This window comes from Medicago sativa, chromosome 4, assembly GCF_051527215.1.
Source record: "Medicago sativa cultivar Bolivia chromosome 4, Bolivia_mono, whole genome shotgun sequence".
NCBI classification, from domain to species: domain Eukaryota; kingdom Viridiplantae; phylum Streptophyta; class Magnoliopsida; order Fabales; family Fabaceae; genus Medicago; species Medicago sativa.
Genome location: NC_140752.1, coordinates 88817060 through 88840665, shown reverse-complemented (window position 1 = coordinate 88840665; position 23606 = coordinate 88817060). Strand labels below are relative to the sequence as shown.

The window sequence follows — 23606 nt, the reverse complement described above, 5'->3', positions numbered from 1 at the left end:
AAAAAGATTAACAGAAATTAAATGAACATAAATTTTAGGAAGAAGAAATGGTACTAGGAAACAATAGAAATGTGAGTGACTGACCTTGAAGTTGAATGACATAAGCAACTTTAGAGAATCTGCATAATGAGGAAGAGCGAAGCCTTGAGGCTTAAGCACAACCAACATTGGTATTTGAGAACTCGACCAAACGTAGTAACTACCACCATCTCCCTCAAAAAATGTTTCTGCTGTTTTCGGTGTTAAATCCAACTTCATTTTCTCTGTTTTCTCATAACAAGATTTTCAAATACTCTATTAGTCCCATAATAATTAATAGTTGCGTAAGAAACAAACCAAAAAATAATCTATACACTTAAAGATCCTATTCAAATCCATCAAATTCAAACTCTGTTGTAACATTATGGCAAAGCTTACACTATAGCAAACGTGAAAAACTGAAAATAATGATTAGAAAAACGAAATATACTCAGAAAAGACAAGTGCATTCCGGTGATTAGTCTAACAACATAATTTGTCAATGAATGTTGACTCAATATGTAAGTAGTTGACTCACTCGCAAAGTCGTGAGTTCAACTCACGTTGTTGATGTGATAACCTCTTTAGTGAATATGCAAGTTCCTTTGTAAGTGCAGCCTTGAGGTCTGCCCTGGTTATAGTGAACCCCATAACCCAACTCACTTAAACTTATTCTCTAACAAAAAGAAAAAAACACATCAGAACAATTTAACGGGAGAAATACCTACCTAAAGAAATAGGGTTCCAATTCGGATTGGTGTCTTTGAATCTTTCAAGGAACAATTTGAGTAGGAAAATAATGTATGGGACTGGGAATTTGAAAACATTCGAGTTTCTTGATTTGTATAAGAATCATTTGTGTGGTAAAATTCCTTCCAGCTTAGCTTTTTTTTTTTTTTAATGGCCGGCTTAGCTCAAATTTATTGTTTAAGTGTAATGGATTTGTCAACAATAATCTCATTGGTAAAATCTCAATTGTAGCAAAGTTACAAAGCTTCGACACATCTAGTTACGAAGATTGCCTAGACCTTTGACACCGGTTACGTATATATTTAGCTAGCCCCCACCAGTTTCGACCATAGTTCAAGGTAATCTCATCATCGTCTAGTAAATTAAAGAGTAATGTGATCATGGTTTGATACTTAGGAGATGCATGACAACTATTCATCATAAAAGATGATGACGAAAAAGGAGAAAGATTAGGAGGGGATGAAGAGAGATAAAGAGAAAATGTGTGGAATCTAACGTGAATAAGCTATCATAATATTATGAGTTTAATCCAATGTTTGTTAACAAGACTATGATGGCCAAATAGAACCCTTTTGTCCTATGCTAAGTGTACCCTTTGAAGAGAGCAACAAATACGCAGTAAAAGAGCAACAATGTTTGTTCCAAAAAAAGAAAAACAGAAGCACAATGTGAAATTGAACAGATATTGATATAATTTCTACCAATCCTATTTTGTTTTACTTGAGTATAATTTCAAAAAAATACTCGTGATCTTAAGTCCCATACCATGATCAAGATTGTGTGTTTGGATCGGAGTTTCAAAACCACATCAATTATAAAACCTTTCATTTTCCCCTTCAAATTTCTTAAGCTAGGATTTCAAACTTCTGCATTGACGTGGGAATTTGCTGTGATTTTGGCGCAAACGTTGAAACCCACCGCGTGCAACCAAACATATGCTTTATAGTTTGTATCAAAAGAACTTCTAGAAAACATAACAACAACACAGCCTTATAAGGCCAATCAAAACTACCTAGAAAAATCAATTTATTTTCACATTCACATAACTATTTATTATCATCACTTCATAAAGTAAATTTGAATTATTTTAACATAAGTTATGCTTACAAATTTAACTTCCATTAATCCTATCAATAACAGAAATAACACCTTGACCACCAAGCTTCCCATCCCCATTAGCAACCATACCAGTAAAAATCTGCTTAACCAAAGAAGCACCAGGCAAAACAACAACCTCATCATCACCACCTTCAACAAAATTAACACCCATTCCTAAATCCTTAACTTGATACTCAGCATAACCCCCAGGCCTGAAATCCTTATTTATCATCCTCTTCCCAAATAACTCCAATGCCTTCGTCCCCGCTGCACCATTCTTAATTGCATCCAAAAATTGCTCCAAGTCAAGCCCACTTCGTTTTGCAAACACTAATCCTTCACTAAGTCCGATCAAATTCGCTCCCATAGTTATCTGATTCGCTATCTTGCAACTCTGTCCACATCCACTAGCCCCCATGTATGTTGCTTTTCCCATTATTTCAAACAACGGTTTTAGCCATTCAACTACAGAGGCTTCACCGGCGGCGAAGATTGCTAGTTTTCCGTCTCTTGCTCCGATATCCCCACCGGATACCGGAGCATCGATTGACCAAGCGGATTTAACTCGTGCTACGGCGGAGATTTCTTTAGCGAGATCTGGATGTGAGCTTGTGGTGTCTACAGTGACAGTGTTGGGGTCTAGAGATGAAACGATGCCGTTTTTGTCGAGGTAGATTGATTTAACGTCGGAGGGGTGACCGAGCATGGTGAAAACGACGTCGGAGGAGTTAGCGAGATGGGAAGGTGAATTTGCGAGTTTGGCGCCGAGGTATTGAAGAGAGAGGGAATTTGGGTGAGATGGGTTGCGAGCGTAGAAGGTGAGAGTGTAACCGGCGGAGATGACGCGTGAGGCCATTGCGCCGCCCATCACTCCGATTCCGATCCATCCGATTCGGGTCGTGGATGCGGTGATTGGGTTTGGGTATTTGCTTTCCATGCTGCCGTGACGGGGAGTTGGAATCTTACACGGGGACAGTTTGACAAATTCATAATTGTACGATTATAACTTTTTTTTGTTTTTTGAAGGAATAATTTTTTTAGTTTTGAAAACTTTATACTCAATTTAATGACCGACTAATTGTCCTCCGTGATGGGTAAGAGTGTGTCGTCTCTCTCACTTGTAAAGTGCTCAACCTCCACTTTTCTATCTGATGTGGGACATATAACTCACACTTGCACACAACAATCTCTCCCCTCAAGTGTGAGTCCATCAATTTATCGTGGTGAAGATCCATTGGGCCACCTGCTATCAAGTTTCCGTTATCGGGCCACCCACCATTTATGTCCACGAACCAAGCCCAATAGTGCTGGTCGTGAGGGGGTGTGTTAAGAGTCCCACATCGGATAGGTGATGTCCTGACAATGTGTTTATAAGTGGGGGCAATCCTCACCTCACAAGCCAGTTTTATGGGGTTGTGTTAGTCCCAACCACGATTTCTAAGATATACTAAAGAAAGACTTGTATATATTGGGATATTATGGCTAAATTACTAATGAAAGACTTGTATACATTTGGATATTATGTAGCCCACATTTATTTGAGTAAGTTTTGATGTCTTGCTTTATTTAGCTAAGTTTTGATGTCTTGGGTTAGTCTATAAGGTTTAAATATATTTTTTATCCTTTAATTTAAAAAAATCGTTTTGATCTTATATATTTTTTGTAAACCGTTTTGATTCTTTGTCTTCTTTTTAAATCGTTTTAGACATTTGTTTTTTTTAAAGAGTGATGGTTTAGTCCTTATTTTGGTATGTTAAAAGGACTAAAATACTCTTTTAAAAAGATAAAAGACTGAAGCGATTTTTTTAAAAAAAAAGATAAAGGACTAAAACGGTTTATAAAAAGGAGAAAGGACCGAAACAAGTTTTTAGTAAAAGATGAAGGACGAAAAATACATTTAAGCCTAAATATAATGTTAAGAATGACTCAAACATTTGAAAAGGTTATTATTGATGAAAGCTGAAATTAGCTAAGGACAATCGAGTTTTCTCAACTGTGATTTTCTTTGCTATAACTGATTACTACTGAAGGAGGAACTTTGTTCCTCAGTTGTAGGTTTCCTAACTACTCTAGTAGAGTGTCGTTAGGTACGATTGTTTTTGGATTTTGAGCTACATTAATAAATAACTGAACATTTATAATGTAACTGAACATTTTGAGCTTCATCTGGGTAAACTAAACATGTCCATATGAGTTGATCGATGGATTACAATTACTCAATAATGTCCATCCTTCTAGTGTCTCTATGGTTGAGATTACTATTAATTTGGATTTTAAGATCTGGACAAGGGGATTTTTTTAGATTTTTTAGGGGCTTAGAAAAACCATGTTGGGGTGCAAAGAGAACTTGCTATATGGAGACAGAAATTATGGGCCCACATACCTTTGCAAAAGTAAAAGAAGTTGATGGGCCTTTCAACCGTTTTCAAGATGAGTTTTTCTTTTCCCACCCTTCGAGTTTCTTGCACGTCATACAACATTTCAAATCATATCATATAATCCAAATAGTGTAAAAACAAGTTTAATATATCATCCAACACCCTACAATATTTCAAATTTTGTAATCTGATCTAAGTGAGAAGGGAGGGAAATGAAACTCTCCTTCACGATTACAACAACAAGTAGAATTTTATGGGTGAGAAGGGTGGAAAGCTACAATTTGTAGCTTCTAATTTTTCATAGTGAAAAACTTCCAAACGTGACGTGAAGTTGATTTGCCTTTGTCCCAAACACACCATATAATAAAAAGTACAAAGTGTTTTTCTTGTTACCATAACTTTTTTGTTTGCTTATCCCCCCCAAATATATGATCTCTTATACTTGATCCGACACGATATTCCATCCCCTGCTTCCCCATCAAGTCAAACTATTGGTTCGTAATCATTTCTTGAAAATATTTTTGGGGTGTTTGTTCTTCTATTCTCTTTATCTTTATTATTTAAATTGATTGTGGATTTGCTATACACATAAGTTGCTAGATTTGTTTTTGATTAAATATTGTTGCTTTGATTGTTGGTTCACATTGTTCTTTGCTCCATTTTGTCCTTGTTGGTATTGAACAAAGAATCGAATTCACAACTACAAACCAGTTTATTTTAAAAATTCAATCAAACACCAAATCAATAAGAGTTTGGGTCATAATTTAACAGCTTTCTATCGTTGGAGCTGTAAAATTGCGGTTGAATCCTCAAATAATCAATCCTTCAACACTATTGGTTCAAATGAGTTGATTCGCCTAAATTTGTAAGCATCTGTATGGAGTGTTATTTTTTTAGTGGTGGCTGGGATTTAAACCCGGACCTTACATATATTATGCATTGTCCTTACCAACGAGTGATATTAACCCAACTAAAAGAACCTGGATTTTTAAAACGAGTTTTAATTTATGATTTGTTTTTCATAACATCCAATGACATAAACAGAATATGTGTGAAAAGGAAAACCACTCAACTGAAACTTTAATTTATTTATTTTGAGTGCCAATCCTAAGTTGGTTTCTCTGCACCCAGGCTAAAGTGCAATTGCATGGTGACATCTCCATTGTATATATTTGTTTTCAAAAGAATAAAAAGGTAACTCATGTCACTAATAAGCAGTCAGCGGTAGTAGATAATATAACACTTCAAAAATTCCATAAACAATCATAAAATTAGTTAAGATTATTATATAAAGCATCTTAATTGCACTTATTCTTACCAACCTTTTTTAATCGTATCAATTCAATATCATCAATTATTAAACTAACTAAAAGTCTTGCTTACTTTCCATTCCATCAAAGTTGTATACCGTGGAAGTGTTATGAAATTATTAATTCATGATTAACTAAAGATTTTTGTTAACTTTGCACACCGAACAAAGTTGTCTATTTTGGAAGAATACGATACTATATGTGCGGTTATTGTATTATATCTGCATGATAACTAACTTTCTGAATCAGCAAGCAATAAACTAATTAATACAGACAATATAAGTTGTCAAAATGCCATTCAAACATGGTTAGCCACTTTATTTTTCTGATAAATCTTGGTTCCAATGTGCCTTGTAGTTTGGGGTTCTAACAAAATCTATTATAAAATACTGCATTATTTGTAACAATTGTTTGGTAACGGGCTCCACCTCCAACCTCTCTCTTCGGACAAGAATCTCTGTCCATGCACTCCATCCTCGTTGTTTATAAATTATTATTGTTAATGAAGTTTCCTTTGATAGTTCAACTTTGCATCCTTGTTAATTACTCACTACTTATTAAATGTTCATTTTTTAGTATTCAATAAAATAAGGCTATTTTTCTTATATTAAAAAAAAAAAGGCTATTTGGAGTTTTTTCTTAAACTCTATTAGCCAAGACCAATTTTCGAGTTTAGAGCGAATAACTTATAAGTTTATATGACAAAAATAGATATGTTTGGAGTAATAATTTTTATGTTTGGAGTAATAATTTTTCTAAAGAGTTTATATAATATTTTTTTTATCAACTTATACCATTTTTTGATATGTTAATCCAATTTGCTTTTCAGCTTATAACTTAAAGATTACTCCCTTAGGTCTCAATCATTAGCAAATTTTTACTTTTTATGTTCATTAAATAAATAATTTATGTGGTATCATTTTATATAATGAATCTAAAAAGTCAAATGTTGCTTGTAATTAAGACCCTATGAGGTATCATTTTTCTGGATATATTTTACTTTTATCATATTAATTGAAAATAATAAAATATTAATTAAAAAAATATATATATTTTCATGTCATTTTGTATTTTACAACAAGTTCAACGGCTGATTTACACTAAGCATTACAAATTCAACCCATTAGCTTTTCCAATTTCAACTATCAGTCAACTTCACGGACAACCCAAGCTAGGGTTACATGCCTCAAAATTTTAGGTTAGAAAAAGACTTAAAAAAAGTTTAATTAATTAATTTGGTTAAAAATATTATATATGAGAATATAGTTATTTATTTATGCTTCTTTAGTTAAGTCAATAAACGGGAATGCCCCATATGTCATAGGTTCAATCCTAGATCTAAAGATAATTAAGATTTTTTATTTTATTTTCATAAAATTTTATGTCATTTTTATTTATTTTAAAAGATCTTACAATAAAAGTTGTTGTAGGCCTCAAAACATGTGGGACTGATCTTGATCAACTTTTAACTATCGTATTTGATATTAACAACTACTCCCTCCGTTTCAAAATGAATGTCGCTTTAACCAAAAAAATTTGTTTCAAAATGAATGTCACTTTCAGTTTCCAATGCAATAATAACTTTTTTTTTCAATTGTACCCTCCAATTAATACTCTGCACACTACTCCCAAAGTATTACTTTTAAAACTAACCAATAGTTAATAAGGATAATTTGGTAAAATAATCATTCTCTTTCTTTTAATCATTGCATTTCTAAATATGTGTGTAAACACCTAAAACGACACTCATTTTGAAACGGAGGGAGTATTTACTAATCTAAGAGATTCAAACCGACATGCATGAGGGTACCCACCCCTCCCTAGGGCACCTGCTTTATGCGCACTATAAGAAATAAAAGACGCTTTCTCCCTCTCGTCTTTCTAATACCATCGTTAAACTGTTAAGTGCTAAGTTTAGCTAGATTAAAGGCACATGAGCACACATCTATCGTTATTTTTAAACTAATATCATAACTTCTTTAATGAAACACTGACAAAATTAAAATTCATTACCTTGATATTTCATGATTTTTGAGAAACTTGGATCGATGGCAAATGCCAGAAATACAACACGTGACATGTTCGCATATACCACGTGACATGCTTGGCCAAGGAACCCAGATTTTGTGCGTTTTCAAAGTGGATACAATTTTCCAGAAAACAACTACACATGTCATACAAAATTTTAATAACAATTTCAACTAGAATAATTGAAGATCTTTCAAAAAAAAATAAAAACTAGAATAATTGAAGAGAAAGGAAAGGAAATATATGATTCCAAAAATATATATTAAAATAACCGATGTTATTGATCCCCTCTAAAAAATTAATGGCATTGATATATTGAAGAGAAAATCATATATATAATTTCAACTAGAATACTTGAAGAGAAAGGAAAGGGAATATATGATTCCAAAAAAATATATGATTTTGCTTTTCAAACTAATCAATGGGATTGATATATATATATATATATATATATATATATATATATATATATATATATATATATATATATATATATATATATATATATATATATATAGGGTTATGATAGAAGACACCTTTTATGAAGGTGTCTTTTATCAAGTTACTCTATGAGCATTTGCGAAAAGACACCAACTTACTTTTAGGAAGGTGTCTTTTATCAAAGTTATAACTAAAAAGTGAAAATCACACCTTAAGGTGTGACTTGATAAAAGACACCACCAAAGGGTGGCTTGTAACATAACCCATATATATATATATATATATATATATATATATATATATATATATATATATATATAATTGGTCATATACTATTGTCCTCATATATGCCTCAAAAAAATTTGCGGTTACAAATATATAAGAAAGTTCTTTAATATATAAGAAAGTTGAACCCACTTGGGTTGGCCTAGTGGTATTGACTTGAGACTTGGGAGTGCGCTCCTCCTAAAGGTCTCAGGTTCGATTCCCTCTGGTGTCAATTTAGGTGGGCGTGGGCTAATTTAGCTTCTTCAAAAAAATATATATAAGAAAGTTAGTTAAATCCCTTTAAAATGAAAAATATATAAGAAAGTTAGTTAAATCCCTTTAAAAAAAAAAAAAAGAAGAAAGAAAGTTAGCTAAATCAATTATATTTTTGATAGACATGTAATTGATGGAATTCCAAATGGAGTTGATATACATAATATTGATGTGCCCTCTAATTTTTTGTGTGTATATACTTAAATGATCCGTCCAAATCAATGTAACCATATAAGTATGGCTCACATGCATAAGACATGTCTAGAAGATGTTAAAACCAGGTTAATCCACCAAAACCAATAAGACAAAGATACAAATAAAACAGATAAAAACAAATCCATCCAAAATTAATTAATGTAGACTAACAGTTCACCAAACCAAACAAGCCAAGACTACTGAAACACCACCAATAATACCATGCTAAAACAAAAGCAAGAAACTAGGTAAAAAAGAAGAAACTGTTACTATTGCAAAAACACGCTCCAGACCATAACCCTATCAAGGACCTCTCCCTCTATGTGATATGCCGAGGGAAAACTTTAGCGTTGCTCCATGTTATTCAATTGATTTGACACTATACCTTAATTTTTTTTTTTTTTATTTACAAATCTCTACACCTTAACAAAATGAGATTATAAATTGAATAATTTTGTTAGAATTATTAGTTATTAATATATAAAATTAAAATGAAAAAAGACAGAATAGTAGAGTGGGGCTTGAGCATCAGCCTTTATCACTTTCGTATCGGATACTGTTGGCGCTTTGGCATCAGCTACCACTATTGTCGTGGTGCTGGATTATGATGGTTATACTAGGGTGGATATCGACATCTAGGATGAACATGTGGCTCAAAAGATCCGCTATACTTACAAATACAAATACGTTGAAACTCAATTGCAACCGATGACACTCACTCTTGATAAGTTGAAGTTTACGTTGCTACTAGTTTTCTTTATCCATGTACGTGATTTTAGAAAGATAAAGGCTTAATTACTCTTTTGGTCCCTTAGGTTATTTGTTGGTTACATTTTGGTCCCATAAGTTATTAACGTTACAATTTGGTCCATTAAGTTACTTTTTGGTTTCGTTTTGGTCCCTTAACTATTAAAAGTTTCGTTTTGGTCCCTTAACTTATTTTTTTGGTTTCGTTTTGGTCCCTTAACTTATATTTTGGTTTCGTTTTGGTCCCTTAACTCTAATACATTCATTCTAACGTAAAGGACCAAAATGGTTGACGGAGGAAGAGTTAAGGGACCAAAACGAAACCAAAAAATAAGTTAAGGGACCAAAACGAAATCAAAAAATAAGTTAAGGGACCAAAACGAAACTTTTAATAGTTAAGGGACCAAAACGAAACCAAAAAGTAACTTAAGGGACCAAATTGTAACGTTAATAACTTATGGGACCAAAATGTAACCAACAAATAACTTAAGTGACCAAATCATTAATTAAGCCAAAGATAAAATAAAATAATGGAGGTGTCAATTTAATTTCTATTGTTCTTTAACAAATTAATCTCAAGGTCTCAGAGTGTTAATTACGTTTAGTTGAAGAAAAAAATTAATTAAATTTAGTTGAAATGCTTATAAATCAACACATAAATTCTTTAAATGTCATTTCAACTAATGAAACATGGACATATATTTAACGGATCGAATAGGCAGCTTCAAAATCATAAATCCAATAGTCAAACCAAATCAGTTTGAATTTAAACAAATTGATTTAGGTTGAAAACAAAACTAAAAACACGTTGATATAAATCACAATTTGAATTGGTTTTGTTCTTCATAGAATCGAACAAAACAAATACCGTAAACTCGGACTCAGTTATATGGTTATATAAGGACGAGAGACAGTGAAGTTCCACATGAAAGCGACATGTCAGTCGGTCGTTGAAATTTTGATAAAATTTGAAGCAACACGCACGGTAGAGACCACATGTGAAACTTTTCTATCCTATCCTACCACAGTAGTAGTACCACTTATCATTTGGAAAAAACTCCTGACACGTGTTATAATTGATTCTAAACTTGAAATGACGCCGTAGCCTTTTTTTCATGTGGGTGGAGGGTGAAAAAGTATAACAAGGAAGGACCCTCTTCCCTTGCACTGCATGGTTTGGATTGGATTTCATTTAAAAGTAGTTAACACATGCCTTTTTAGTTGTTTTCTTTATACCTTATTATAGTTAAGTGTATCTTTTATTTCCAAGAGACAAAAATTGATTTGAAATAAATTAGGGTTAAATATGTTTTTGGTCCCTATAAATATGTCAACTTTTCAATTTAGTCCCTCTAAAATTTTCCTTCAACTTTTAGTCCCTATAAAATTTTCAATCACTACTTTTGGTCCCTATTTTTAATTTAATTTTTGCATATTTTAATGAAGTTATGCAGAAATGTGTAAAATATTCTAAAAAAAATTCCTAAAAAAAATTAGAATTTTTTAACAAAACACAAATTAAATATGAATTTTTAACCGTAAAAAAATATAAAAATTCATATTAAATTCATGTTTTGTTAAGAAATTCTGATTTTTTTTTGAGTGATTCTTATAATATTTTGAATTTTTCTGAAAAATTTCATTAAATAATATGAATCCTACATATGAGTTTACTTTAAAAGAGGGACCAAAAGTGAAGATTGAAAATTTTATAGGGACTAAAAGTTGAAGGGAAATTTTAGAGAGACTAAAACGAAAAGTTGACATATTTATAGGGACCAAAAACATATTTAACCCAATAAATTATTCTGTAAAAAAATCCTTTCTTCCACCAAATGAACTTAAAATCAATCTAAAATTTAAGTCAGGGGTGTATTGGATTAAGATCTGAAGGGATTTCAAAAGATTTTTTTATTATCTTTTATTTTGATAAAAAAATATTTTTTTATTATCAACAGGTTACGTGGTATTCAATCGTGATTCTTTGAAATTTAATAAAAGTCTTGTGGTATTTTTTCTCGTGAGCTTAACTTAGCTGGTAAAGACAATGTATAATATATGCAAGATATGAGTTAAAACCCTGACCACCACAAAAAAAAATCTTGTGGTGTTTAATCAAAAATCTATGTCATTTTAAAAAAAAAATCCTATGGTATTCAAAATCATTCAAATTTTGAAGGACTCTTTAATAAATTGAATTTTGATGAATTTTGTGGGATTTTCTAATGAAATTTTAGCAAGAAAAAATCTGTCATAAAAACATGAGATTTCTTAACATTGTTTTTCTTTTAAGATTTTAGTATCTCTCTTCCTCTCTCTCTCCTCCCTTCTCTCCTACTATCTCTCTTCCCCCCTCCCCCCCCCCCTCTCTCTCTCTCTCTCTCTCTCTCTCTCTCTCTCTCTCTCTCTCTCTCTCCCTCTCTTGTTAATAAAATAAAATAAATTAAAGAGTTTGGACTGAAAATATTATGAGAGAGAGTGTGTTATAATTTTTTTTGGCCAAATACCTCCCCGGGTCCTTTAAGTTTCATGTTTGTTTCAGATAGATCCTTTAAGTTTATAGGGTTTCAGATAAGTCCTTTAAGTTTCGAGTTTGTTTCGGATAGGTCCTTTAAGTTTTTAAGGTTTCAGATAGGTCCTTTAAGTTTCGGGTTTGTTTCAGATAAGTCTTTTCCATCAACCTCCGTTAAGCCAAAGTTGATCTGTCCGTTAAGCCAAACTCGAAACAAACTCGAAACTTAAAGGACCTATCTGAAACCTTAGAAACTTAAAGGACCTATCTGAAACAAACGTGAAACTTAAAGGACTCATTGATGTATTTGGCCTTTTTTTCAACGAGTCCTTAAAATTCATAAAATCTTTTGAAATCTTATAAAATTCATAAAATCATTTCAAATCCTTTAAAATCTTTTGATGAAAATCCGTTGAAATACAAATTGTAAATCTTGATAGTATTTTAAAATCACGAAAGTCCTTAAAATCATGCAACGACTTTTAAAATCCTTAAGCCTTATATAGAACGTTGCATTGGAAAGTTGTGAAAAGTAGTATGTTCAACTTTATAAAAGTCAAAAGTTGTTGTTTTTTTATAAAATTTTTATATTTTTACTTCGTTAACTAGTGCCCGAAAACAATGGTTAGCATGACCCTTTCTTTATTTGAGGGAGGTAGTAACAATTAACATTAACCGTCAAAGGTTCCCTCAAAAAAATTAACCGTCAAAGGAAAAAAAGGTGACGTAATAAGAGACAAGACAAGTTCCTTTTTTATGTTTTTCACACAAATACAGAAATAATCATATACTCCCTCCGTCCCGGAATAACTGACCCATTTTCTAAAAAAAAGTGTCCCAAAATAACTGACTCATTTCAATTTTCAATACTACTTTCATCATTCCCAATACAATATAACACTAAATAATACTACTTTTATCATTCCCAATACAATATATTCCACTTTCCCCTTTATTTATACACTTTTCTTAATCCGTGTGAAAAACTAAAGTAGGTCAATTATACCGGGACGGAGGTAGTATATTAACTGGAAAGGGTATAATGATCACTGCATTTATTTACTTTATTTGGTGGTGGGGCAGTGTCGGCTATAATAGACAGTTATTACATAAGGATTCTATTCTTGAGAGCTTTTATCATAAGCTGCTTAATACTATTCTTTGGGATCACTTCTTCTTCTTCTTCCTTTCAGTTTTTATTCCTGTCACAGGATACTTATTTTCATCCAAGGTCACTTCAATCTTTCTCATCTCAATTTTTTCTTTTCTTTTCTTTCTGTTCTGGTGTTTAGAATTTTACTTGTGTACTTTGTACTCCTAGTTCTGAAGTTTCTATACTTGTGTTCCATCTTTCTTTGATCTGATTTTTATTATATTCAATTTCTCTATCAAGTTGAACTTTGATGATGATTTGAATCATTCATTTACAACTCAAACAACAATACACGTATTATTTATATATGCCCAACATGCATGTATTGTTTCAGGTTTGTCAGTTTCTTTTATGTTAATTTGTATATGTATATTATGTTAATGTTGCTTCCTTTGTGATGTTGATTACACTCCCCTAACAAGGATTACAGAAAAGTTTAGGGATTCTCAATTGTCATAGCTCTTGTAAAAATCTACATATCTGCTAGCTGTGTTGTATGTAGTTTTAATTGTTTGAAATTACCAGAGAATAATGAAACTAATTATTATTTACCACTAATAAAAAGATTATTGAAAATAATGGTTGGTAAAAACATCTAAATAAGTGGATGGTCCCTCCTTTTTCTGTCTTTGGAATTTTGTGGGAAAAGATTCCAAAAGCATTCTTTAGTGTTGAAACCTGTTAAAGGATTCATTGTTGTTTTTTCTTCTGTGTGTTTTCAGACTCATTATATTGGCTGTATATGTTTCAGATTGCTCTATCAGGTCACAATAAAAAGCTGGTGGATGAAGAGATGAATTTTTTTATATTAGCTGTGAATAACATGTTTAACCTTTCAAAAGAAATGGCACATTTCCTGAAGTTATCCAAATAAATCAGTGATATTCTGTTAGTCATGGAGAACAATGGAAGGTAATGTTCATAGAAACTACTACTCTTTCCTATTCATTCTCCTTTGTTTTGTATTTTGTTTTGACTCTCTGTATTCTGTTCTGTATGCAAGTAGCAATGTATTGTTATTTAACTGTTTCTTGTTAATGTAGGTTTGAAGAGAAGTCCTTTACAAATGGTGATGTCTACATTGGTAAATTCAAGGGTATACTTCCCCACGGCAATGGGAAGTACACATGGTCAGATGGATCGGTATATGAAGGGGATTGGATAGATGGAAAAATGACAGGGAAAGGGATACTTATATGGCCATCAGGAGCAAAGTACGAGGGTGAATTCTCAGGGAATTATCTTCACGGTCACGGCACATTCGCAAAATCGAACGGCTGTGTTTACACAGGTGGATGGAGGATGAATGCTCATCACGGGATTGGACGAAAAGTGTATTCCAATTCAGATGTTTACGAAGGTTTATGGAAAGAAGGAATTCGCGAAGGCAGCGGAAAATTTACTTGGAATGATGGAAGTATCTATATTGGAAATTGGAAAAAAGGGAAAATAGATGGAAGGGGGATTATGAAGTGGTTTAACGGCGATGTTTTTGATGGTTGTTGGTTAAATGGACTTAGACAAGGATCTGGAGTTTATAGATTTTCAGATGGAGGACTTTATATTGGAACATGGAGTAAAGGCCTAAAGGACGGAAAAGGAACATTCTATCCTTCTGGTAGCAAACAACCATCTCTAAAGAAATGGTGTACCAATCTTCATAGCGATGAGAATTGTAAGGTTCCAAATTCAAGATTAAACCGTAGTCTCTCTGAAAAAGCTCGAGCCAGTGGTAGATCGAAAAGTTCACGTCATTTATCTCAAAGTACTTCATTGTTGGATGAGAATTGTGTGATTCAAAACCCTGCTGACGATTGCATATGTCGTGATTCCTCATCCGCGTTATCGCAGACCTCTAATGAAGGTCAATCTGAGGTATCTGGTATGGGTAATTTGGTTTTCGAAAGGGAATATATGCAAGGAGTTCTAATTGTGGAGAGACTTCGTGAGTATTCAGAAATATCGCATAATAAGAACAAAAAGCAAAGTAAATTTAGTATGAAGCAAGTAAAGAAGAGTTCAATTATAGGCACTTTCCAACACCGCCGAAGCTATTATCTGAAGCTTAATTTGCAGCTTGGCATCAGGTAAATTATTTGATCTCTAATAATATTTTCGAAAAACATATCTAGTATTCATGATTGCTAGTATTATAAGCATTCTTTCAAATGTTCTACACTTGAATATTTATTTATTTGGTATTATGTTTTATACGAAGCTTTGATTTTAATTTTTTTTGCTCAATTCTCAGGTACACTGTAGGAAAAATTACACCGGTTCCTGCACGCGAAGTTCGGTCGTCTGATTTTGGAGAAAGAGCTAGGATAAGGATGTACTTTCCTAAGGAGGGTTCACAATTGACTCCTCCACACTGTTCTGTAGACTTCTACTGGAAAGATTATTGCCCTATGGTCTTCAGGTATTCATTATCAGAATAACATGTATATAGGTTCTTGATATAATATGATTTTATGATTATTGTGGCATATTAGAGTTCTTAGTCAGAGTTATGATTATAAGCACATATTCTTAATGTGATTTCATATATTTCCAGGAATTTGAGAGAAATGTTCAAATTGGACGCGGCCGAGTACATGATGTCCATTTGTGGTGATTGTGCTCTAAAGGACATATCTTCAGCTGGAAAAAGTGGCAGCATATTCTTTATTTCTCAAGATGACAAATTTGTGATCAAGACACTAAAAAAATATGAGCTAAAGGTTTGTAGTCACCTCTTTTGCTTGATGGACCATATTAACTTTTAATTAAGTTATTTTGATTTGAATTCATCAAATACATGAATCCTGACTTCTTAAGTACTTAATTACGTGCCTACATTCCTCTTGTTATAGGTTCTGCTCAATATGCTTCCTAAATACTACCATCATGTAGGAAGTTATGAAAATACTCTTATTACAAAATTCTTCGGGATCCATCGAATAACACTGAGAGGTGGGAAAAAGGTATTACCTAATATCTGTCTTTACTTCTTTCTCCTTGTTAATTGGTTTAACCATAAATACTTTGTTGTTTTCTTCGTTAGGTGCGGTTTGTTGTCATGGGAAATATGTTTTGCACAGAACTTCATATCCATCGTCGTTACGATCTGAAGGGATCTTCTCAAGGAAGATATACAAGCCAAGATAAAATTAATAGCAATACAACATTGAAAGATCTTGATCTAAAATACGAATTTCATATGGATAAAAAGTTGCGAGAATCGTTATTCAAGTAAGTTCCTACTTTATAAGAGTAACTTTTATAGTAAGCAGTACTTGTTGACAAATTTCTAGAAATGTAGCAATTTTGCTCTTCTAGGTAGAACAAATATTTCCTATTTAATGATTATGTTAGTATTTTATTTCCCATAGGAAATGCTTTACTACTTTGTTATCGTAAGTACTATGGCGTCTAACAGTAATACAATTTTACTTTTTGGACGGACTAATAATACTGGCACAATATGGATCTGTCAGAATTTTCAGCTTTCTTGCTTTCGTTGGTAGGATTTCATCCTTAAATAAAACAAAAGATATTAGTGGCACCAATGAAACAAATATTTTTATTTCAATTCTAATTTCTATATTTTATATGTAATAATGGACAAATTTCTGTCTAAAAAAAAATAAAAATACAATAATGGACATATTAGTAACAGAATCCCAGCAATGAATCGAAATACCTTATTGTTATCCCTCACAAATTGATGCGGCTGGTAAAGAAGCGTCAATTTGCTGATGAGAAATTGATAGCGAGGTCGAGGTACAACCTTGGTTAAAATATCCACAAGCCAGGTTGCGAGGTGAATGAGGAAGAGAGATAACGTGATTGTCCAAAGCTTTACAAATAGAGAGACAATCAACCTCAATATGCTTTGTGCACTCATGAATAAAGGATTATAGCTACTTGATTACGATGCATCTCTTACTGACAGTATCATGGTAGTAATAGGATGTATCTTTATTCACCGAAAATTAAACAGATGATTTTATGAAATATAAGTGTAAAGAAATATTGGATGATATCTATGTTGAACAACGCTCCTTGTTAGATCCTGCTATTGCAAATTTTAGCGAAAGTCATGAAAAGTTGAGTTTCTTCATGTTTCTACATTAAAAAGATTTAATACGAAGACCACAATTTCAGATTTTGATAGTACTTGGCTTATTACATGAGATAATACTGATTTATGACTGTTAGCTATATTGTATATGCACAAAAATATTTATCATGACAATTCTGTTGAACTTCTCCTTGTCTGAAGGGAAAGTAATTTACCTGGTGGTTATGATATGACCTGACTTTATTTTTCTGGTTCAGGCAAATTTCTCTAGACTGCAAGTTCTTGGAATCTCAGCACATAATTGATTACAGTCTTCTGTTGGGATTGCATTTTAGAGCTCCAGAGAATCTAAAGGCGTTCGTCGAACCTCCTGGAGCAATACAGCGTCAGTATAGTTTACCTTCTGCAGATGGTTAGTATATCCTCTGATGCCAGTTATTTAGAATATGATATGAAAATTTTCTTCCCAAGCCTAGTGATTATATATTGATATCATTATTTTTTTTTCTAACGAACATATCGACTTGACTTACTTGCACTAGATTTACTCAAACAAGGGGAGCAGTTGATCATTCCGAAAGGCTTGTTGTTAGTTGCACATGAACCGAGCTTCGTCAACGCGACGCCTGGACCTCACATTAGAGGGAATACATTGAGAGCATACTCCATCGGTAACAAGGAAGTTGATCTTTTACTGCCCGGTACTGCAAGGTGAGTATTTTCTATAACATCAGTTTCTCTTGCCGCTCGCTATTACATTAGGAACTTAAGATCACTAAACTAGGATTGTAAATTTGTAATAATTGTATGATATATATAATAAATAATGAATGTTCCTCAGATTGCCGGTGCAATTAGGAGTAAACATGCCGGCTCAAGCTACTAGTTTGCTTCAAGAAGACAAGGTGGAAGAATCAGAAGTAGAGCTTTTCGAGGTTTATGATGTGGTACTCTACATGGGAATAATAGATATACTTCAGGAATACACTGTCAAAAAGAAACTTGAGCATGCCTACAAATCACTGCAGTTTGATCCTATTACTATATCAGTAACAGAACCTAAAATTTATGCTGAACGTTTCATCAATTTCATGGATAAAAAGGTATTCCCGGAAATACCGTGATGTCTGTATATTTGTTATCTTTTCATTTTGGTTTTAATCTTTCTTTGTAATTAATTGTTCCAAAGGATGAATGATTATGTACTTTATCAGCTCAGTTTTGTTTCATTTCACATAATTCTTTGAGATTTGTTTTTCCTGTTTGGCAAAAGAGGCTTGCAATTCAAACAGCTCAATAAAAGGATTTATTGCCATTTAGTATATGATTGATTTGTTGAGCTTCTTCACATGACACTTAATTATTTGGGCGATTAATCACTTTTTAATCCTCTTTTCAAGAAATAATTGTTTTCATAATAGTATTGAACTGTGATATCTTTGTGTGTGTGTGTGTGTGTGTTAAGATCCATGTAGCTTTCACATGGACAATACTAGCTCCTAGTATAAAATGATCTATTAGCATTGGCAGGGCCGTCCCTATGAAACTAGAGGCTCGGCTCTCATAGTAAAAATATGTCTCTAATAAAAAAAACGCAATTTTTTTAAAAGATTAATCTTCTATTTAAATTGAAAATAACACTCGTATAATGAATATTAGCCACCGAAATCAAAATTAGTAATTATTTTTACTAAAGACGTGTTTTTTTAACTTAGAAATAGAAACATGGAACATGATTTTTTATTTAGAAATTGAAACATCAAACATATTTATTTTTCTTTTTTGAGTGGGGGTGGAGATATTGAGCAATAATATTTTTTCTTGAGCTCGTTTGAACTCGTTGCACTCCCCAAAGAACGGTCCTGAGCATTGGAGAGTCTCAATTGTATTCTCCTTCCAATTTAACAATTGATTCGTTACTACATTTTAGCAGTCCAATTCAAACCTAAAATTTTGGACATCAAAATATATGGTTTTTATTTTTTGGTACAATCAAAATACTATATGGTTTAAATATATGATTAACATAGTTCGGTTGATGATTAATGAATATAACAATGTATTACGGTCCATTATTATTGACACAACAATTAACCAAATACATTATAACTGCACAATTTAACCCGTGTCCTTTACCATTTTGCATTTCATGGCACCTCATGCCAATTAGACCAAAAATCCACTCGACATGACAATTATCCTAATGACAAAAATTTTACCTTTAAAATATATAAGTAGGTGTTCGAGGTTCGAACATTGCCTCTATATATACCATGCATTGTCCCTTAAGAGTGAGCGAGCTTAACCCACGGGAGGACTTGATATTTATTTATTTATTGAGTAAAAAAAACTATAATAGAGTTTAGAAAGTGAAATTAAAAATTAATAATAATGAAATAAAATAAAATAAAAATGAAATACAAAAAAGGAATTAATATGAGCGAAACCTTCCTTGTTTTAGGAAAAAAAAACTGAAATTAAATTATAGACAACACCTAGCTACCAATCAATCAACCATACCCAACAGATCCAAATTCTGAATTCTGTGTGAATAATCTTCAACGTTGTCTGCGTGTGTTTAGAGAGAGAAGGGGCTATGGAGAAATTAACGTTTTCAATTATCTTCCTCTGCATCTTCTCAATCAATCTTCTACCTTCCACACTCGCTATCTGGCTTACGTTACCCACCACCGGTACCAAATGCGTCTCCGAAGAAATCCAGAATAACGTCGTCGTTTTGGCTGATTATGTCGTTGTTCCCGATGATCATACCCGTAGTCCCACTCTCGCTGTCAAGGTAATGTTTTTACGTTTTTTACTATCACCCTTTTCATTTTAATTTCGTGGGTCGTTCTTCAATTTTGATCACAGTTTTTGTTTTTTTCTCTTTCCATTGTTCTGATTTGTTTGGTTTCTAGGGTTATTTTTTTCGTTGACATTGTTCTTCTGTTTTGGTCAATTGGTGGGTTGATTTGTTGAATAATGTTTTTTTATGATATGATATGATTTACTATTTAATTGACGTAATTAGTAATATGGATGGAGTATAAAACTAAAATGACTCATCAGATTTAGCATTGATTTTGCAAGATTTGTTGATGATCACAAAATGGAAGAGATGATTTGATTTTTTTGTTTGTCTAATTGCTTATTTTAGATGATAGAATTGTAATGTGTTGTCCTAATTTCTTTTGTTGATCAACAATTTTTTTGTGATATTTTACGTGAATGCATTTTTATATTGTCCGTGGTGTGGTGTCATAGTACTTTGACCTATTTTGTTTTGTTTTTGGATATATTAATCGATGAGGGAAATTTGCATTGTTATATGTCTATTTTTGGAGCCTGAGCAGCGTAGGTTTGATCTGTTATGTGTATGATATCCATAAATTGATCTTTACTCTGTATTCTCTGCTGTCCAGTTCTGTCTTTTGAGGGGATGAGTAATTTTTTTCTGTAGTTCTTTTGATTGTAGAAAATGGAAACATCACAGAATATACCGCTCACATACATGTGGATTCGATTTAGTCGGTGGAAATACGAAAATGTCTTGCACGTTGGTTTCGAGAGCAATATCATTTGTGCGATGAGATGTTACCGATACGATCTGAAAGTCATGAATCACTTTCATGATAACTTCAAATGAAAATGTCATAGTGGAGCTTTAATTACAATCTTCTGATAACAATTTGTTAAAATGGTCTATAACTTGTAATGTTTTCTTTAGGTAACATCACCATATGGAAACAATCTTCATCACAAAGAGAACACAACACATGGGAGTTTCGCATTTACGACTCAAGAGACTGGGAACTACCTGGCATGCTTTTGGGTAGATGGGGGTAATCAAGGAGGTCACGAGGTTAGTGTGAACCTTGACTGGAAAATTGGAATTGCAGCCAAGGATTGGGACTCAGTTGCTAAGAAGGAGAAGATTGAGGTAAGTAGATATGGTTTTTGACTTTTACCTTTCAATAGCTGACAATTAATTACTCTAAGGCATAAATTATATAATATGAAATAAGTTCAAGCATTGTTTTAAAATGGTTCTCGAGAACTTCATAAATTTTCAGCTTTTTTTTGCATTATAAAATGTAATCTTTTGGGAATTGCAAGAAAATTGATCCGATTTGGATTCTTTCATACTTATGTTATTAGAGATGAAAACACAAAGCAAGTTTAATGTACCCGACATCAATAATGATGGATCTTCTTACTATATGTTGGAAAATATTTCTGTTTAGGGATAATATAATCTATTTCATGCTATACATATTTTTTAATAGCTGTGATATAATAAAAAATATTATTGATATAATATCAGTGATTTTATATGAATAATTGATTATGCTGAGGAATTCCTCAAGAAATGTAGTAAACCATTTTTCCATCTCAAGACTATAGTTACTTTCGTGCCATTCTCTCGTGTAACATGAAAGTAAGGTAGAGAATCCGCACCTGAATTTAAATCTATATCTCTTCTGTTTGCTTTGGAATACTTTTTATTTTTCGTCTGATTCCGTTTCTATATGTGATTGATACCTAGGGAGTTGAGCTTGAGCTGAGAAAGCTAGAAGGAGCTGTAGAGGCCATCCATGAAAATTTGCTCTATCTGAAAGGAAGGTAATTATTCCAATCACGTCAACAACTTCTAGAATTAATCTTTTGCAACTTTTTAGAAAAAAGAATTCTCTTATGCGTGTGTATATATTTTGTGCTGTTTGTTCAGGGAAGCAGAGATGAGGATCGTGAGTGAAAGAACAAACGGCAGAGTGGCATGGTTTAGTATTATGTCGTTAGGTATCTGCATTGGAGTCTCAGCTTTGCAATTGTGGCATTTGAAGAGATTTTTTCAGAAGAAGAAGCTTATATAGGTTATGCAAGTGTTAATTTAATTTTACTAGTGAAACAGCAATCATAATCTAAAGTTTTATTTTTATTTTTGAGTCCTACTTACAAGTACCAGCCAGAATTTTTTTGTTACCACTTACAGAGTTTCCAATTTTTCTTATCTGCCGATGTTTATTATAATGCATTTTAATATGATCATTTTGATAAATATTTATAAACAAGATGATATGGAGTAGTATCTATGAGAGTTCATGCAGCTCATAGAGTTTCTTATAAATTCATCTAGTTATTGTGTTTTCAATAACAACAAGAATGCGGTTCATAATGCTTCTACTGTAATTTCTGTTAGATAATTCTCTTATTTCTTCAATACAATACTCTTTTCCTGAAAAGTGGGTGACAACTGACAATGGGCACTAAAGTTTCCAAATCGAAGTGTGAACTCATTTATATATGAATGCTCTCTATTTTCTCCCATTTTAGCCAGATAATTGAAATATGGAAGGAAAAAAATGCATAACCCATTTCATGAATAAAACAACGCATTTGCAGCTGATGTTGTGAAAAGATGCAGCTGAAATTGCAGTTGTGGGATACAATTTAAAACAACGATTACCATACTAATTTTCCTAGTAAGGATTTGAATTAAAGTCTAATTTATATATGTCCACCAACATTAAAATAACCTTTATATTTTAAAACAAAAATAACAATTGTTACTTCTATATGCCTAGTATGATTTGATGTATTGATGAACTGTGTGAAAGCATCAAGATTCAAGACATTCACAGTAGGAAATTTTTGCAATGAGACAATATGGCCTGTGTCATACCCCAATTTTTGACCTAAAGTCTCACATTCATACGCCGTCTGATCCTGAATAGTCTATGACATTTCAAAGGAATTTTCGGCAGAGATATTTTAAAATACCTCATTTTTTTTCCGATTCGGGCCCTCTTTTCTCTTTATTAGTTTTTTTTAGTTACTTTTATCTTTTAATTTCCATCTTTTATTAATTTTTTAATTTTTATTTATTTTACTTTGTTTTTATTTTATTTGTTATTAGGTTTTATTTTATTATTTATCAATAATGTTCAATAAGTCCAAAAATAAAATGCCCAAGGTCCAATTTTTTTATTTTTTTTTATCTCAACTGCGCCACCATTAGTGGCCGAATTACTCTCATGTCAACTTTCACATTCCAAAACCTTCAATCACATTCAATCCCATCAATTCCATTAAACAACTTTCCCTTTTTTTGAAACTCATATTTGGCTCCTCACCTATAAATAGAGCTCACATTCCACACAATTACACACACCAAAAATTATCTTGAGTTGTCAAAGAACTCTTCTCTCTTCTCCCTCATTTAGCTTGTGTTGACGAGCTATTCTTTTCTTCTCCCTCTTTTTCTGTCCCTTCGGAAAAGTCCCTTCGGTTGTTCCTTTCTTTTATTTCTTTATTTTCTTGCATTTTATTTCTTTTTAGTAATTTTGCATTTCATTTTATTTCTATTTAGCAT

General features: G+C 32.4%; 3 protein-coding genes across 4 annotated transcripts; 2 read left to right on the top strand and 1 right to left on the bottom strand.

Annotated features, from left to right (window-relative positions):
• Window positions 1–1777: 1777 nt before the first annotated feature.
• LOC146933412 (putative 3-hydroxyisobutyrate dehydrogenase-like 3, mitochondrial) lies at window positions 1778–2911 on the bottom strand. Its single transcript, XM_085705197.1, has one exon. The coding sequence runs from the start codon at window positions 2801–2803 to the stop codon at window positions 1880–1882; it is 924 nt and encodes a 307-aa protein (XP_085561323.1). The 5' UTR covers window positions 2804–2911; the 3' UTR covers window positions 1778–1879.
• A 10242-nt stretch (window positions 2912–13153) lies between these two features.
• On the top strand, window positions 13154–18557 carry LOC146933411 (phosphatidylinositol 4-phosphate 5-kinase 1-like). Of its 2 annotated transcripts, none has more exons than XM_085705194.1 (10): window positions 13154–13248; window positions 13922–14082; window positions 14214–15257; window positions 15422–15589; window positions 15725–15890; window positions 16023–16133; window positions 16214–16401; window positions 17491–17645; window positions 17776–17944; window positions 18075–18557. In XM_085705194.1, the coding sequence occupies exons 2-10, from the start codon at window positions 14066–14068 to the stop codon at window positions 18355–18357; spliced, it is 2301 nt and encodes a 766-aa protein (XP_085561320.1). In that variant the 5' UTR covers window positions 13154–13248; window positions 13922–14065; the 3' UTR covers window positions 18358–18557. The 2 variants fall into 2 exon arrangements, with proteins under 2 accessions (XP_085561320.1, XP_085561321.1); XM_085705195.1 differs by having other exon boundaries at window positions 13154–13504.
• A 906-nt stretch (window positions 18558–19463) lies between these two features.
• Window positions 19464–22361, top strand: LOC146933410 (transmembrane emp24 domain-containing protein p24delta3-like). The gene is made up of 4 exons (XM_085705196.1): window positions 19464–20030; window positions 20961–21173; window positions 21780–21856; window positions 21963–22361. Exons 1-4 carry the CDS (start codon window positions 19830–19832, stop codon window positions 22105–22107), a joined length of 636 nt encoding a protein of 211 aa, XP_085561322.1. The 5' UTR covers window positions 19464–19829; the 3' UTR covers window positions 22108–22361.
• Window positions 22362–23606: the final 1245 nt, after the last annotated feature.